This window comes from Ictalurus furcatus, chromosome 28 (genome assembly GCF_023375685.1).
Source record: "Ictalurus furcatus strain D&B chromosome 28, Billie_1.0, whole genome shotgun sequence".
NCBI classification, from domain to species: Eukaryota; Metazoa; Chordata; class Actinopteri; order Siluriformes; family Ictaluridae; genus Ictalurus; species Ictalurus furcatus.
The window spans coordinates 5242942-5261849 of record NC_071282.1 but is presented as its reverse complement, the minus strand read 5'-3'; the positions used below and the strand labels follow the sequence as shown (position 1 = coordinate 5261849).

At 40.4% G+C, this 18908-nt stretch overlaps 2 protein-coding genes across 3 annotated transcripts; both read left to right on the top strand.

Moving 5' to 3' along the window:
* The first annotated feature begins 394 nt into the window (after positions 1-394).
* im:7138535 (uncharacterized protein LOC797998 homolog) lies at positions 395-6659 on the top strand. The gene is made up of 8 exons (XM_053618089.1): positions 395-656; positions 750-856; positions 2922-3038; positions 3166-3398; positions 3487-3567; positions 3648-3764; positions 5419-5562; positions 5685-6659. The coding sequence occupies exons 1-8, from the start codon at positions 613-615 to the stop codon at positions 5847-5849; spliced, it is 1008 nt and encodes a 335-aa protein (XP_053474064.1). The 5' UTR covers positions 395-612; the 3' UTR covers positions 5850-6659.
* A 217-nt stretch (positions 6660-6876) lies between these two features.
* LOC128603560 (GAS2-like protein 2A) lies at positions 6877-17935 on the top strand. 2 transcript variants are annotated; one of them, XM_053618087.1, is made up of 7 exons: positions 7093-7245; positions 8390-8660; positions 9896-10104; positions 11218-11325; positions 11607-11703; positions 13377-13572; positions 16132-17935. In XM_053618087.1, exons 1-7 carry the CDS (start codon positions 7228-7230, stop codon positions 17819-17821), a joined length of 2589 nt encoding a protein of 862 aa, XP_053474062.1. In that variant the 5' UTR covers positions 7093-7227; the 3' UTR covers positions 17822-17935. The 2 variants fall into 2 exon arrangements, with proteins under 2 accessions (XP_053474061.1, XP_053474062.1); XM_053618086.1 differs by lacking the exon at positions 8390-8660 and having other exon boundaries at positions 6877-7245.
* The last annotated feature ends 973 nt before the right edge of the window (positions 17936-18908 follow it).

Sequence of the window (18908 nt, the reverse complement as noted above, 5' to 3'; positions counted from 1 at the left end):
GTCGATCTTATAGATGCCTGTTGTGATTGGCTGTTTTTATTTTTTAATTTTTTAAGCGGCTGGACAGCCTGTCTTCTGTTGTTGACGGCAGAATTTTACTTTCACATTTCAAAAGTAACTTCCTGGTAAAAAAAACAAAACAAAACAAAACAAAAAAACATGCAGTTTGAAAGATATAGGCGTATACACTATAATAATAATAATAATAATAATAATAATAATACTAGCTACTACTACTACTACTAATAATAATAATAAGATAGGTGTACTGAGTGGATTTTTGCGGGGTACATTTTGCAGTGCAGGTCATTTCTGTTTGCATGATCTGTGCAGCAGTAAAAAAAAAAAAAAAAAAAAAAAAAAAAAAAAAAAAAAAAAAAAAAAAAAAAAAGAAAAACCTATAAATAATCCCTTGATCATAGAATAAAAGTCACTTTAACGCTCCAACCCAAATCCCAAGCGTGTTGATTGGTTTACCCTTGGCTTGGCAGGCAACTCGAGCGCATACAATTTGACTGGAGAGTCGGGATCAGGAAGTAGATCAGACAACTCTGTGGAAATTCTCAGTGCATGGAAATATAATTCAGTTTCAGTTCGCAGTTTGTTTTTGGAATGGAGCGAGAGATTGAGACAGTAGCGGCTCTTAAAGCACTTGGGTAAATCGCTAAATCTCTACATCCTGCTATGTTTGAGCTTGAACAACTGCTGTTAATGTCACGTTTGCCTGAACCTGTGTTAATGTTTTACAGATATGACAGTGATCTCTGTAGGACACGGTGTGAATGTGATGAACTGCCGTGTCCACTGCTTTCCTGGCTGGTGCTGGAGCTGAGGAAAAGCTGTCCCGAACTTGGAGGTATAAGGTTAACTACATTTTTAGTTTATAGATTAACTGAAAGTTTATTTCCAAATGGTACAGATTTCCCCATAGGCAAATAATATATTTACATATTTTGTGTTGCTATAATGCGAAACGTACAGATGCGTCTCAAAAATTAGAATATCGTGGGAAAAGTTCATTTTTTCCCCGCGTAATTTAATTCAAAATGTGGAACTTTTAATATATTCTAGATTCATTACACATAAAGTGAACTATTTCAAGCTCATGGAAATCAAAAAGCCGGTATCTCAGATTATTAGAATAAAGAATTTATAATACAGAAATGTCGACCTGAGGAGACTCTAATCAGCTAATTAACTCAAAACACCTGCAAAGGTTTCCTGAGGCTTTAATCTCTCAGTCTGGTTCGGTACACACAACCACAATCACGGGGAAGATGAAAGTAAATGGTGCATTTCATTTGGAAATCAAGGTCCCAGAGTCTGGAGGACGAATGGAGAGACACAGAATCCAAGTTGCTTGAAGTCCAGTGTGAAGTTTCCACAGTCAGTGATGATTTGGGGGGCCATGTCATCTGCTGATGTTGGTCCACTGTGTTTTCTCAAGTCGAGAGTCGATGCAGCGTCTATAAGGAGATTTTAGAGCACTTCATGCTTCTATCTGCTGACAAGATTTATGGAGATGCTGATTTCCTTTTCCAGCAGGACTCGGCACCTGCCCACAGTGCCAAAACTACTTGTGACTGGTTTGCTGACCGTGGTATTACTGTGCTTGCTTGGCCAGCCAACTTGCCTGACCTGAACCCTATAGATGATCTATGAGAGACACCAGACCCAACAATACAGACGAGATGAAAGCCGCTATCAGAGCAACCTGGGCTTCCAGAACACCTCAGCAGTGCCACAGGCTGATCACCTCCATGCCACGCCGCATTGCATGTAATTCATGCTGAAGGAGCCACGACCGAGTATTGAGTGCATAAATGAACATACTTTTCAGAAGGTCGACATTTCTGTATTATAAATTCTTTATTCTAATATTGTGAGATACTGGATTTTTGTTTTCCATGAGCTGTAAGCCGTAATCATCAAGATTAAAACAAAAAAAAAGGCTTGCAATATTTCACTTTATGTGTAATGAATCTAGAATATATGAAAGTTCCACTTTTTCAATTAAATTACGGAAATAAATGAGCTTTTCCAAGATATTCAAATTTTTTGAGGTGCACCTGTATTTACATAGATTTTGACATTTTAAATATTAAGAATTTATACATGGATTACTAGCATGTTAGGAGGTGGGAGGAAGCCGGAGAACCCAGAGAAAACGCACACGGATACAGAGACAACATGCAAAACTCCACACACAGTAACCCGATCTGACGGTCGTACACGGGACCCTGGAGCTATACACTATATGGACACTTGTTTGTGGACCCCTTCGTCTTCCCCCAAACTGTTGCTGCAAAGTTGGAAGCGGACAGTTGTATAGGATGTCTATGTATGCTGTAGGCATACAATTTTCCTTCACTGGAACTAAGAGGCCCAAACCGGTTCCAGCATCACAATACCCCTGTGCACAAAGTGAGGTCCATGAAGACATGATTTGCCAAGGTTGGAGTGGAAAACTCACTGACCCTGACCTCAACCCTGCCGAACATCTTTGGGATGAACTGGAACGCTAGGCCTTCTCACCAGCATTAGTGCCTGATCTCACTAACGCTCTTGTGACTGAATGGACACAAATCCCCACAGCCACACTCCCAAATCTAGTAGAAAGCCTTCCCAGAAGAGTGGAGGTTATTATAACAGCAAAGGGTTGACTAAATCTGAAATGGGATGTTCAACAAGTACATATGGACGTCATGCTCAGTTGTCTGCACACTTTTTGCCGTAATGTATGATGGGTGTGAATGAGTGGGTGCATGGTGCCCTGAGATGGACTGGCATCCCATACAAGGGTGTTTTCTCATCTCGCATCCAGTCTTCCAGTCTTCTTGTATCTAGGTCAGCATTGCATGGTGTCTTGCATGAACATGCTTGCGGTTTTAAACGAACATGTCCTTGCACTTTTTTAACAGGAGCGAGTGGCAACATTCTGGTCGGGGAACTGAAAGAGATCCTGAAAGTACTGGTGTGCCCTTATGACACGCTCGGCACAGAGACTCTGACCCCCGTTCATCTCAAAAGAATTGCAGGTAAACCATAGTGCTGTTTATACAAAGTAATAGTTTATCTCGTAAGGTTCTCCTTTGTCTTCAAACCTAAAAATGTCAAGTAGATGACTGAATTTTGTCTTCATTTTGTGTTGAATGTTGTTTGCAGAGTTCCTGATTGCAGAGTTACAAGCAGCACATATGCTGAAGTACAAAGAGTGCAATCCGGAAGATACTGAGCCTCTGAGTGAGTCGGGCAAAGAGCAGAGGCAGAGACAATCTAACCCAGATACTGAGAATGAGACTCCATTAGATGACAAAGAGGTAGTGGAGGAATTATCAGAGTTGTTTCAGGCCCTGGATATTGATCCAGCCTCGCAGCTCAGTGATGTCTATTCACAGGTAAGAAGTGGACACACATGAGCTTTCAATAAACTTTTAAATAAACTGAATGATGAACATTGCAATTAATAAATCTCCATTTGTTCAGCTGGAGTCACGACTAGCGTTGCTCCCAGAGGGTGAAATGCAAGAGCCGTTGTTAAAGACTAATCTGAATTCTACACAATGGGTACGTATTGTTTGGGCAACATGACCCAACTGCTACGCAACTCTTCTGCTTTTATGTTTTTACAACTTGATTGTTTTCAGAGCGTGCTGAATCAGATTAGCCAAGCCCTCTTCAAGGACTATGAGTGCCGTCGACAGATGATGATCAACCGCTTGCATGTTACCCTCCAGTCATTTGCATGGGGAGAGCGAGGAAAGGTAGACTAACAAATAACCACCTGCTTCTTTTAAATTCTCACTGTATTTTGCATAATGTAGTTTTTTTCATAGTAATAGTGAATTTGACTTTATACCAAATGAAAGTTCACATCATCTACAATAAAAAGTGTTCCTCAAGTGTTCTTTGGATGGTTAATGGTTTCTAGCTTTATAACAGGACTGTGGTTAAAGAGAAACCCTCAGTTTTAGAGTTCTTCATGAAATTTCTTTAAGGGCTTCCCCACAAGGACAAACCAGACAAGGAATCCTTTAGGTATCAAGATTGTACGTGAGGGTTCTGAGTAAAACCTTCCAAGCCTGCGTTGTAGGGTTCTACGAAGCAGAGAATGTTCCAAGGGAAGTACTCTTAACTGTCTGAGGAACTTAAGGAAATCTCAGTGTGTATAATGGTAATCGTAATGTGCTTGGTGACTCTTGTCCTGTATCTGAGGATTCCAAGTAGGCTTTTAAGAGGCAAATAAGCCTTAACTATCCAAAGAATCCTTAAGCAACCATTCTTTTTTCAAAGACTATAACATTATAACAATGTGTATACATAATCACATCAGTACACCACAGAACTGATATAATATAACAGTAGTCACCAACCGTGTTCCCGGAGAGCTCTAACCATAATTGTGCCCACCTGACCATCTAATCATTGCCTTAAGAAGTTATTGATTAACTAAGACAGACATGTTATATTTTGGTTGGCGATAAGCCTGTAGGAAGGTAGAGCTTAAGGAAAATGGTTGGTAACCACTGTACTATACCCTAACTATACTAAGAGTTCTTTAGTTATTCCTATGGAGGAACCCCTAAAAGGTTGTATGTAGAACCCTACAGCGGAGTTTTTCTCTTTTTTAGCAGCTTTAATTATCCAATGGACTCTTCAAGAACCCTTCAAGTTTACCAACTACCAAGGCAGTTTTAAAAGTTAGATTTTCACAGGTTCTATAGGTATTCAGAAGAAAATCTAACATCTAACACACCAGTTATAGTCGATCAAGAACTTCTTAAGGCAATGATTAAATGGTCAGGTGGGCACGTTTATGGTTGGAGTCTTCAGGAAGGTAACTCTACAGGAACAGAGTTGGTGACCACTGCATTACACAGTTAGGAAAAAGAGGGTTCTTCAAGGGATCTTTAACAGTTCTTTACAGGTCCATTGGATAAATAAGTCATGAAGCATTCTTAGCTTCCAATAAAAGGGTTCCACATTATTGTTCTACATACAAACCTTAAGAAGGACAACTGAAGAACCTTTTTAAGGATTTTAATTTTGTGCATTACTATGTCATATGATATTCCATTATCCCCACACAATAGTTCCATAGACAACTAAAACAACTCACCATAGACGTTAGCATTATGTAGAAGAATGGCTGTGGTGAAAAATGATTATTCTATTTAATAGAAATATGATTTAAGAATCACAGAACAAAGGTTTTAAGGAACCAAAATGGTTTGGCTCATCTTTTATTTTTTGAATCTTTTTGAAGGGGTTCTATTTGGAACTTTTGCTAATTAAAAAAAAAAAAAAATATCCATCAATGGCAGTGTCTTAGTGTTCAGAGTCATTAGTCCAGCATGTTTAACAATACACATTGTCACAAAGCAGCTTTATAGAAATTTCTGGGAACTTCCTCCCTAGGAGCGCAGTGCTCTGATGTCCACTGTACCACCTTTAACAGCGCCACTCGAGTCGTCCGTGTCCATTGCGCTCTTACTAGCAGCTAGAGAGGATCAGTCTCGCATTCTGCCCGTAACTGCAGGACCGTCAACAGCCATTCACAAGGTGCTGTACTTACACAACCCAAATATTCACACGGTTCATTTATTGATTCACGCTCAGTAGTACAGTAAACCTTAACTGACTAACTGTTTTTTTTGTATTTGCTTGTTTTTTCCACTGTAAAGATGCTGATGGGTAGCGTGCCGGATAGAGGAGGTCGACCTGGTGAGATTGAACCTCCTATGCCAATGTTCACTCGACGTAGTGAAGGAGGCGATGGTCAGAGGCGTGAAAAAAATAAATTCAAGAGACGGGAGTACTCTGGGAAAAAGAAAAAAAACAAGAATTGATAGTAGCCTAGTGATGCTGATATGAACCTGAATGCTAATCTTAATCAGAATAATTACCAGTTGTTGTATACTGTACATAATGTTATGTTCTGCCTGTTTGATGCTCATAAGCCTTTACTGTCATTTACATTCATATAGAGGCTGAAGTTTGTGCACCAAGGAGATTATAATTTTATATTTTGATGTTCTATTGGTATACAAGTTTAAAGACTACATACTATTCATGATTTAGGTATACATTTGCACTAGTGAACTACCCTTCCTGGTCATTTGTGTGATACCCTTAAGAGTACATATTTTGTACCTGTAAGTGTGTGTGTGTGTGTGTTACTCTATAAGTTAATTAAAGGTGCATGAGAGGTTCTCAAGGTCCAATTATGTTCCTTAAATCATTATTAAAGGTACACTATATTCACATTCGCATTTAAAACATACGCTAAAGGTACAAAATAGGTACGTTTGATGGTACCAGCCTAGTGATAAGGGAAGGTACAGATTAGTACTTTTTTTGAGAGTGTCAAAAAAAAATTTTAATTTGGACATGACTATGCTCCAGGCAGGGCTAACTTGAAAAATTCTAATTTAATTTCTGTATTGTAAGAGTTAATTCAGTTTATGATTTCATTTCTTGCAGTGAGAAAAGGTGTGGAAACAGGCTACAGTAGCAAGCTGAAGGCTACTTTTTTGTTTATTTAGTTTTATTTTATTTTTATTATAAGGGGAATGTGTCATTCAGCTGTAGGCCTGTTTTATTTGAAGTCCAATTTGTAGAGTTCTTGCTTTCATGTTATTAAACACAGTAAAAGAGGAGTTTCTGTGGTGCTGAAATGGTTAAGGGGAATGTTTGGTCTGGTCACCAAGGGCAACATGGCTAACTTCGAAATAAAACCAGCACAAACTTTCCAATCTTTCTGGCTACCAGGAGTGTTTGTTTAGAAGATTTTTTGGATGTGGAGTTAATGAGAACGCAGGTATCAATTACGATTAATTATGAATGAGATTTAATTCCTTTTTAGACGCGGTTTAAAGGCGCATTTTCTTGCCATGTCGGGAATTGAGCACGCGTCGACGCAGAGCATCCGACCTTACAAGTCGTGTGAGGAGTACCTCTACGCGATGAAGGAAGACCTGGCCGAGTGGCTGAAGGACTTGTACGGCGCGGATATTACGGTGAATAACTTGGTGCAAGCGCTGGAGACGGGCGCGCTCCTGTGCGCTCACGCCAACAACGTGACGCGCGCGGCCGCCGACTTTCAGCACAAACGCGGGCGCACGCACGCGCACCTGCCCACCTCAGGGGTGACTTTCATGAGCTCGGCTCAGCCTGCAACGTTTCTGGCCCGGGATAACGTGTCCAATTTTATCAACTGGTGTCGGAATGAGATGCACATCAAAGGTAAGGGTGGAAAAGAAAGAGATGGAGAGAGGAAAAAAATGTGTTAGAAAGTAACCTCAATTAATCACTTAGGCATCCATCCATCCATCTTCTATACCGCTTATCCTTCAGGGAACCTGGAGCCTATCCCAGGGAGCAAGGCGGGGTACACACTGGATGGGGCACCAATCCATCGCAGGGCATAATCACATACACATTCACAAACCCATTCATACACTACGGACACTTTTGACATGCCAGTCTGCCTACCATGCATGTCTTTGGACTGGGAGAGGAAACCCACTGTAGCTACAGATTCCTGTTGGCTAACAGAAGCAGAGCCTGATATGGCCTTCTGCTGTTGTAGCCCATCCATCTCAAGGTGCAATGTGTTCTGAGATGCTTTTCTGCTCACCATGTTTGTAAAGAGTGATTATTTGAGTTACCTTAGGCTTCCAGTGTGGCGATTCTCCTCTGACCTCTCTTATCAACAAGGCGTTTCTGCCAGCAGAACTTCTGCTCACTGGATGGTTTTTTTTTTATTTTGCACCATTCTGTCTTACTCTAGTGACTGTTGCGTGTGAGAATCCCCAGTGATCAGCCTTTTCCCCCTTGAAGTAATACTCAAACCATGTCATGCAAGCCTAGAAAAGTCACTGTTAACATATTCCCCCCCCCCATTCTGATGTCTGATGCAAATACTAACTGAATCTCTTGATCTGTATGTGCATGATTTTACCCACTGTACTGCAGCCACATGATTGCCCTGTTGGATAATTGCATGAATAAGCAGGTGTACATGTGTTCCTATTAAAGTGGCTGTGAGTGTATATTAGTAGACAAGTTCTTCAGATATATATGTTCTGGAGTGATTGTGAAGTGGGCAGAGTTTAATGCCTTTATCAAAGGAGCTTCAGTTTGGAGTGAAATAAGTGAACAGTGAAATAAGCATATTTGTTTAGTTTTGATATTTTTGTTCCTATAGTTTAGGAGAAGACATGTTATTGGTGCAAAAATCTGAAATATTGATTGACATGACCAAAACTGTTTGTGCCTGTAGTATCCTTAAGGAGAACCACTGTGCTATCTCACTTTCGTTCAGGTGTTTGTGTTCTGTTTGTGAAGTAAGAAGATCCATCCATTCATTATATCGCTTATCCCTCAGGGTCGTGGGGAACCTGGAGCCTATCCTAGGGAGCATAGAGCACAAGGCGGGGGACACCCTGGATGTGGCACCAATCCATCGCAGGGCATAATCACATACCCATTCATACACTATGGACACTTTGGACATGCCAATCAGCCTACCATGTATATCTTTGGACTGGGGGAGGAAACCGGAGTACCCAGAGGAAACCCCCGTAGGACTGGGAGAACGTGCAAACTCTGCACACACACACGGCTGCGGCGGGAATCGAACCCCCAACCCTGGCAGTGTGAGGCTAAAGTGAAAATAATTTTCAATTTCAGTAGTAAACCGTTTGAACATAAAAGGCACCAAACATGGTAGCTTTGTGTATTACCTATACTGTCTTTCACTTATTTCCTTACTTCCAATTTCCCTCAAACATCAATGAATAGTCAACTGCTATCTATCTAGCTAACTATCTTTCTCAGGTGTACATAGCTGGGGACATTTGATCAAATACACAACCCACACGAAAAGTATTCATATAAAATCTACCAATAATTTATTTAAAGCCTTCTTTTTAGTGAAAGCACGAAAAGCTAAAAACAAACTTTCGGTTAATTGTTGTGACCGGTGGGATTAATTGTGTTAAGCGTCATTAGTCAGTTGTACCACAAGATGGCGACATTAGCTCGAATTGTGGCGCACACGGTTGTTCTGTGCAGTGTAGGAAACTGATCGAGCCTCTTTTAAATTCCTGTGTTATCGGTGTTCTTTCGTTGTTGAAAATGATCTCAAGTCAGCTTGCTCAAAACAAGCTGCTAGGGTGTATGTTGTTGCCTCTCAACTGTGTACTACAGGGTTACTCTAAAACGTCACTGGATAGTAGCCTAGATAGCAAGTCAATTGTTATAGCCTGTCGACTTAGATTTGTGTGAGGCTATGCTGTTATTAATGTCGTCCTGCTCTACCAATATATATATATATATATATATATATTTTTTATAAAGGTGCCCCTTCTGGACGTTCTGACCCTGTCTGACACATCTGTCCCAACTAATATGTGTTGTTTTTATCCCCAGAGGGTCTTTACCAGTGTAATTATGTGTTTATTTGGGTTTGTTTGAGTTTTTTTTTTGGTTGATGCGTAGTGCACTAGGAAGTTAGACCTCCAGGGCTGTTGAATGTTACTGTCGATTAGTTGTGCTTAATTTAGTATTCCCTAACTGAGTCCATATTCAAGTCATGTGAAATTCTATTATTATATGGTTCATTATCTAGTCCATTCTATTATAATGCAGTGGGAAAATCTCTTGCCTCCAGAACCACAGTGTAACAATATGGACACAATGTACACTGGACTTCTAAAAGTTCAAGTTTAAGACAAGAACAATGCTCAAAACAAACAAATCCCAGCCACTGAAAACCCTGTACCATATATGATACATTTGGAATCCCTGTAGGTTGACAAAGCTGCTTTAGACTGTAGAACTATGCACTCTCTGCATTTTCATAACATTACTGTCCTCCCTCCTCCCGCAGACGTTCTGATGTTTGAGACAGACGACCTTGTCCTGCGAAAGAATGAGAAAAATGTGGTGCTCTGTCTACTTGAGGTAGCACGACGGGCCTCTCGCTTCGGCATGGTCGCGCCTGTCCTTATTCAGCTGGAGGAGGAGATTGAGGAGGAGATTCGCGAGGAGCCTGTGGTCCAGAGACGCTTGATAAACACTGAGAACCTGGATGAGATGGTGATTGGACTGTGATCTGCCCCATAGATTCAATCAAATTCCAATGACCCATGACTTAGATGGACACCATAGATCAGGGGCGTCCAATCTTATCCTCAAAGGGCCGGTGTGGGTGCAGGTTTTCATTCCAGTGAAGCAGGAGCCACACATGATTCCACCTTTTTTATTCAACTGAGCTTGGCTTTCGATAGACTCAGGTGTGGCTTCTGCTTGGTTGGAATGAAAACCTGCACCCACACTGGCCCTTTTAGGATAAGATTGGACACCCCTGTCATAGATGGATATAGGGTATGTTGTGCACTAAATGGTCATCTATTCAGTAGCTACAAAAATAATTCAGTCAACAAACATTAATACTGAAGTCTATGTACATATTAATTGTGAATGATGACAGGACAGCTCACCTGTAGGTTTTATGTTTGTCTCATAATGTTGAAACATTGTGAGCTTGCACCTCAGACAAATCATGCATGACAGTCAGCATATACTTATTTATTTTTATGTGTTTTATTTCTCTCTATTTTTCGCCCCAATTTGGTCACCATTCTATTTAAGTTAACCCAGCGGCCACCGTTATACTTGAATGAGGCAACAATCTCCACGTTACTTCAGTCCTTGCAGGAAGGAGTAGGTGGTGTTCTTGCCCTTCTACCAGATATATCCTACATTTACATATCATTTAAGCAATCAAATGAATTAATGGCTGGAATATAATTAATCTTCCGAAGACACAGAAATTACATTCAGTCCTTTCCACTGACACAGACAATATTATACATGGTTGGCTGGCTTGTAAAATATGTACACAGACAAGGATAATGCATAACCTTGTCCTAAGCTCATTCAGAGACATCAGTTTCTCCAGAGGCAGGTTTATGTTCTGTCGGTGAAGACTGATAGCCAAGGAACTCAGGATGGACCTCCTGTTAAAAGGTCCATGATTTGTAGTATCACTTGCCATTGACTTTCCAGATCCTGTTCACACCTTTTATGATTTATTGAACTGGATAAAAAGGGCTAAGGCAAGCTGCAGTGACTTGATCTAGTGGGATATTGTAAAGGAGACTGATTGAAACTCTGTGTGTGTTTTGTTTTCACCTCCTGTGTGTACAGGTTCAATATCTGATAAGTCGCTGCACTTGTCCCAGTCAGTTCCCCATGGTGAAGATGTCGGAGGGCAAATACAGAGTCGGAGACTCCAACACCATCATATTTGTGCGGGTAAATAAACCTCAGTGTCTTCTCTTCCCTTCTCTCTCTTCTTATAGCTTCCTCTCTCATCAATAACCATGCCTGTTTCTGCTTTGCTGTGTCACAGTCTGACAAATCAATCTCTTACACACTCTGACAGTCCTTCACTGTCGGTCAGCTTATATATATATATATATATATATATATATATATATATATATATATATATATATATATATATATATATATATATATTTATTTATTATATGGTTTCTATTAAACAATGTGTGTGTGTGTGTGTGTGTGTGTAGATATTAAGGAATCACGTGATGGTGAGAGTGGGTGGAGGATGGGACACCCTGGAGCACTATCTGGACAAACATGATTCCTGCCGCTGCACATCTCTCTGTGAGTGCATGCACACACACACACACAGACACACACACACACACACACACACACACACACACTTTGATCTACCAGCATTCCAATAGATATTACATAATTTATGCACCTTTAAACAGCCGGCTTATGCCATTTCAACTTTATACCCTTAAATATATGTGGAACCTTTATGAATGAAGAAACATTCCCATTTTTGATTATTTCATGCCCCTAAATAAAGGTCAGTCAGCCACTGACAGACACAGATGCATTTCATTTGTGCAAGCACATATAATTGCTTCCCTGAAAGTGCTTATAGCGTAAACATGTTTGTTTTTCATAAACCGTGGGCATTGAGCCACTGTGTATGATTACAGTTTTTCCTCACTTTTTCATCTGTCATCAATCCTCTGTTAATAATATTTCTCTTGTAATAATGAAACATTGTGGGCTTGCCCTTTTGCAAGAATAGCAACTAGGTGTGAAAATAGCACTGCTTTTTCATATCCGCCCCACAAAAACCTTTCTACCATGATGATGGCACTGATTCTGTAATAGGTATCTGTACTGATACTGGCACGTAAGGCGAGTATTGGTCTCAGGAACAGGAACTATCGATACCGTAATTGAAGTTAGAAACATATCTGCAGAAAGGACTTCAATACCCCAATTAAATTAAGCGTTTAAAGATAAAACAGGCCAAAGAACTCCGCTATTTCAGTCAAGCGAGAGCAAAAAAAGCAAGGTAAAGGTCAACAGCAGTTGTTTCATAAGCGCAACAAATTCCCACTTGACAGTACCAAAGCGAAGTGCAGCCTCTTTTATTGGAGGCGAATGGAGGAACAGAATGTTGACTGATAGAGCAGATAAAAAATGTTGCTTTTTCTTCAAAAGAAGTTTACGTTAGGGTTTAAAGGAGCATAAATGTAGTGAATAGTAAAAAGTTATGAATTCTAATGAAGCCTAACGTCGTTTATTTGTAATGCAGAACCATGCCTTTACAAAAATAAAAAAAGCTGAATGGTGTAATGATCAGGATTTGATGCGTATAATGTCAGAAAGAGTTCTGTATCAGTACTCTTTGTCGGCAAATACTGTGCATCACTCATATGAACTAACTGAAACATCCGTAAAGATACAGAGAAGTAGAAACATTAACGCGGGCAATATTAGTAGCTAGAAGTGTTTTTGTTTCATTAGATTTTAGGAGAAGAATAATCCTGTTCATCCAAGTTTTATGTCTTTTATAGTCTTCCATCTCGCGTAGCTATGCCACTAAATTCGGCCGAGATGATAATCAACCGGTATTATGTTTGAGAATTACACGGGATGAACTATAAAGGGAGAATAAAAGGGGACCGAGAACCGAGAATAGAACCCGGTGGGACACCATACATCGCTTTTTTACTCTCCGGATAATCTCCATTATGTGAGTGGAGTCTGCTGAGATAATAACAGGATATATCTGATTGCATTCATGCAGCATGAAATCTAAGCATGCTGAGATAGCTTGCTGTCATTTGAGAATATAAATAGCACAAATGTCTTTTAGTTATCAAAGAAGCTCTTAACCATAGAAGCAAAGCCCTTGCTAAACCTGCACTTCATTCTAGTGCTGTAGGAATTATATAACCCAAGCTCCTGGTGAGCTCATCCTTTTCGCTCATTCAATTTCTGTTCCTCTCGCTCTCTTCTAGCCCATAAACTGGCACAGCGCCCTGCCACTCCGGTCCACGAGATCAAAGCCAGGCAATGTGGGCCTGATGGGCAGGCTACATCGCAAATTTCTTTGGTGCTGAGCCGAGCCCAGTCCCCTCTCGACCCTGTAATCTGGACCCCTTCTCTTCCCACTAGAATCCAGAGATCAGAGCCGGGGCTCAAGAATAGCCCTAAGTAAGTGAATAAAACAAATTCACACTTTCATTACATTACTATGGTATCATAAATAAAATATATATTAAGAAAAGATTCATTAACTACTGCTGTGGACTAAACATTTGGTGCCTGAAGTGTAGACATTTGGAAGGGAATTTATTTTGATTGGGTCTTGAAATTGAATTATTTAAAATTTGCACATATGGTCTTTTAATTGGCTTACAGTCTTCTAGGTTTAAATGCGTTATATATTTAAGTAAAAGCAACTGTATTATGATTTAATTATATGCAAACAAGTCAAACTCAAGCCCAATGGCATCAATGGGGATGCCTCCGCCACAAGTCTAGTGCTTCTTGTGTCAGAATCTTGGACAGACACACGGATGGATGGACACACGGACAGGCCAACGGCAAAAACTGCAGCTAGCCAAAAGTAGACTTTGAGTTCCTCAACATGAACGCATAAGTACCATCTTTGTATGACGAACAGAAAGGAAGAAAAACTATTTTAGATATTTGACCTTGTTGTGACCTTTCTCCTGTTCGGATCAATTCCAAAATCGAATCCGTTCATCTGCCGGTTACAGTACAGTGATGATTCCATATAAATCCTACAATCATTCAGCCACTGAAGATATACCAACGAGTATCTCAGACGTACGGACGAATGGACAAACCACCCAAAAACATAATGCCTCCTCCATCAAAAATACTTTCACACTGAAACATGTACTCAAGTACTGTAACCAGAATACATGGAGTTTATTTTCCACCCATGCAGGTAAGTGTCTTTTAGGGGGGCCAAGGAACACAGCAAAAAAGTAATCAATCACTGAATGTCACTGAATGCCACAGCCATTACACACAGTATGAGCCTACTGAATTAGCAGGTTAATTAGAATCAGCAAGGGCCCATGGCATCAAGAGCATCTTCAGGAAGATGCCGTTTGTGTATGATGAATCTCATTGGTATCTCCTGGTTAAACGTACATGATCCAGCTAGTTAGGGTCTTAAAGCTTAAAATTAGAGCAACGGGTTTAGTCTAATAGTCTACATTCTAATACATTCCGATACATTATTCTTTCTAAAAAACCTACACAGGGACTTGTAAGGCACACATTCAACATAAGTAGATTAAATTAAGCATGTTGACAGAATGACATCAGCAGTACAAAAGAGCATTCTTTAATCAATAAAAATTTGTTAACATTGGCAAATTGCTGTTGTGTAAAAAAAAAAAAAAGAGGAATGAAACATTTTGCAACATGCTGTTAGTGGAAAAATGATGATTTTCCTATAACAGCAAGCTCCATCATATTTTATTCCTTACATATGCGATAGTTATAATGTGGAAGGCTTTTGATCATCATTTTTTTTTTTTTTTTTAGATTTCAGCTCTGGCTGTCAGGATGACAGAAATCCATTTAGGCCTGTAGACTTTGCCCGTAATTAATCAGACGGCAAATATCTGTACTCTCAGAAATCGGCGTGTGTCAGAAAGTAATGCAGACAGTTCTAAGCACCTGTGGGGGAGACATTATTTATCACTGCTTTCAATTACAGTTCATCTGTCGTTTGTCAAGTGTAGTCGTCCATCACTTCATCGTTCATTCTGAATCAAATTCCCATTGCATCACAATTAACTTTCAGCAACACGGCAGCATGAAGAGCAGAAACAATGGCAGCACAAAGTTACACGGGTAATGGTTTTTAATCATTGTTATTGCACCCGTCCCATCGTTTCATACAAATTTAATGCGAACGTCTAATGTTGGGCTGTTTAATTACTGCAATAAACTAAAATGAGCTTCTGCTTCAGGTTCAAGTAGTTTTCTCTTAGGTTAGCTTTGACAGTCCCGTTCCATTATTCGACAGTGAGTCTAACTCGGATTCAAGCTCTAAATTAATTCAGACACATTATAGATTAGAGATTTGAGTGTGGAGGCACTGATCCACACATAAACGGGAAAATTTTATCCGAAACAATCACAGCTAGTGCTTATAAATCAACAACCTTTCAGATAAGGATAAAATCATATTTGATTTCTGTGTACTAAAAGAAAACTTTCAAGGTTTTTGGAGTTCATTTTAATAACCGTTATGAAATGCCTTTAAAGCACGTATGTCTAAGAGGGGGGGGGGAAAAATCAGTTCACTCTAAAAGCCTGTTGTATATGACTTATAGAGTACAGGCTCTGGATTACGACTTTGTCCCTTCAGCCTGTGAGATTGTCATGTAGCAAGTATCCGTGGAATAATGTTGGAAATCTGTCATGGCAACCAGTCTTAATTTCCCTTTAAAAATCTATACCATGATCTTAAAAAATGTTAATAAGGGTTTGATACAGTTTACCCTGTTCTGACATTTAAAGTCTTAAATTGTGTCCACTTCATCTGAATTACCCTGATATAATGAAATATGCTTCAGCTTGAGTGCTGCTATCTTCTAACAGAGGTACTGAGTCACATGTTAACATTCATAGCTCTAAATAAGTATAAATATACTGTAAGGCAATAATATTACCATATAATTGGAACATCCATAAACTCATCTGGCTTTGTGAATCTTGTTTCAGACTAAGGGTCCCTTGTCGACAGACCGACTCTGATACTAATGAAGTGCTGAGGTCTACTAGCAGAATAGGCAGAGGACCCAGTAGGGTGTCTCCATCTCCACGTGTAACCAGCAGTCTTCCACGGCCAACTCGCCCGTCCACCCCACCACAACCAGAGATTCAGCGTCCCAGTACGCCCTTGGTCTTGCAGAAGGTCTACAGCCAGACCTTTCCTCTACCCCAGCAAGGGCCAGACAACAGGCTCGGGCACAGTTGGACCAAGTCGCAGATTGTATCAAAGCTGAGACAAAATGCCACAACTGGGCCAAAGAACAAACTGGATTCTCAAAGTGTTCCAGAGCAGCCAGGAGTTTCAGTGTCAGCTCAGCCTTTTCAGTGTGTTACACCAGGTCAATGTTTTGCAACCAACAACAGTTTGGTAAGCCACCAAGACCCTCAAGACAGTGGGAATGCCAGAAAGAGCCCTGGGTTCATTCGGACGTTTTCTCCAACAAAAGGGCTAATGGGTGTCATATCAGGGGATGGATATAATAAGCTCCCTGCATCAAATGGAAAAGGCCAGTCATCAGACAATTCACCCCAACCTAACAGACTTCAAGGAAATGAGAATAGCCGACAAAGGTCTTCTTCACATGGTAACAGAAAGCACAACTTGGAACTTTCAAAGCACACTGTACTAAATGCTGTAGGCAACATAAGCAAATCAGACTTCAACAGCACCATAGTGGAGCCATCTCAACCTGTTACAGTTGTGAATGCAGAAAACAAATTTAGAGATACAGAGAGAAGCTATCTCTTTACTCCTCCTCCAATCAGTCCTGCTCAGGAGGCCATCCTGTACCAGAGCCTCGAGGAAGAGATCCTGTTTAATCTACAACAACTTGGCATGGACTCTGATGGTGGTGACTCAGAGAATGAGCAGGACAGTAGTCAGCCTGACTACTTCATTAATTCTCAAGAGATCTCCCATGAGATCAGGAAACCTTCTATCCACAACACATCCTCTCGTGCATTCTATTCATCCTCTAGACAAACTAACGCAAGGGATGCTAGTTTTGAAGCTGTCATTGGTGAACTTTCAGAAGGGAGGAGGCCGCTTGAGAAAGTATCTGTTGAAAGTTGGGTGAACAATTTCTCCAGAGATCTCAGAGGCAAGAAGCAAAAAAGTCAGACTAACATAGATTCAAGACACCTGAACGTTTCCAAACCCTCCATGGTCAGTTCCTGGTCTTCACTGGGCTCCAGTATGGATTCAAAAGACTCTGTGGAACCATCCATGACTGCTGAATCCAACAACTCTAGCACTGGCAATAAGGAGAAGCCCCGGGCCCCTTCCTCATATCAGAGGAGGTCTTTGAAAAAGCCAGAAAGAGTGCCTTCCATCTATAAGTTGAAACTGAGACCATGTGTCCGCCCCAGACGGGACCACAGACCTGACAAGACACCTACAAAGATCCCCAAACCAGTTTGCTATAGAAGTCAAAGTCCAGGAGACACCACTCCACACACCATGTCAGTACAAAGCACTGTTATATCTGATACTCAGAATGGAATCAATGTTTCTCGTAGAGCTTCCACCAAAAGACGCTCTAGGAAATCCTCTCAAACGACATCCAAATTCAGTGCCACAATGTGCAGAGCAGGAGACCAGGAGATGATGGCAAATCAGGAGCTTGAATTCTGGGTTTAATGTTTTTTTTTATATATATATATATTTGCTCTCAGTTGTAATTTGTGCCATGTTTTGTATCTCAGACATTAACAGGGGTAAACTCATTCAATTATGAGCTTAGTAACCAGTTCATCCTTGTCAGGGTCACAGTGGATCTAGAGCCTACCCCCTAGATAGGATGCCAGCTGGGATTACCTCCTGGATGGGATGCCAAGCCATTACATTTCAACACATCTGAACCAGAACTTGAGATTGAACTCAAGACTCTAGAGCTGTGAGGCAACAATACTACCTTATGCACCACCGTGCTGCCCTGATACATTAACATTTTTACATTTGCTTAATTGACTGCTGGTTTATCCAAAATGGCTTACAGCTGAAACAGAATACAGTTTAGCAATTGAGGTTTAAGAGTTTCGCTCAAGGACCCAACAATTGCAGCTTGGCTACGCAGGTTTTTGAATGCATAACCTTCCAATCAGTAGCCCAAAGTCTCAACCACTTCCCACTTGCACTTGAGGGAAATTCAGCATGCCAAAATCATCATGAAATGCAATTTTTTTTCCCCTACAAATTTGGTTAGAATAGTTTCTCGGCTGTGCTTAGAATTTCAGGTATACACATGCTGACATGCTTTGGCTTTATCAAATAAGCACTTTCCCCCAGGTAGCTGGGAAGCTTGTGGAAATAGAAAAGCGCACACTGTATTATTGTTCACAGTCAGGTACTTCACAGCTGAGCCTTGTTCTGTCAAAACACCTAAGATGCGAAAGTACCCAAAAAGTAAAGTAGACAATACACAAATGTTAGATTATTAAAATCTATATTAGTCCCATCTAATCAACTATAAGTGTAATGTGTATATACAGGCTGCTTTTGTTTATCCATAAACGAATAAGAATAGGGAGATACAGTATCTAACATATTATTTAAACACTGAAGCATTCCCACTGAGGTTATTCTTAGCTGTACTTTCCCTATAACAGTTTTGCAAGTCACCTTGCCGCCTCGTTTTTGCCCGTGCAGCCTTTATAAATAAACCCTAGTGTAAATCTGGGGCTATTTATAGTCTCCTTTATAACTGCAGTCTATCACACCAGAGCAG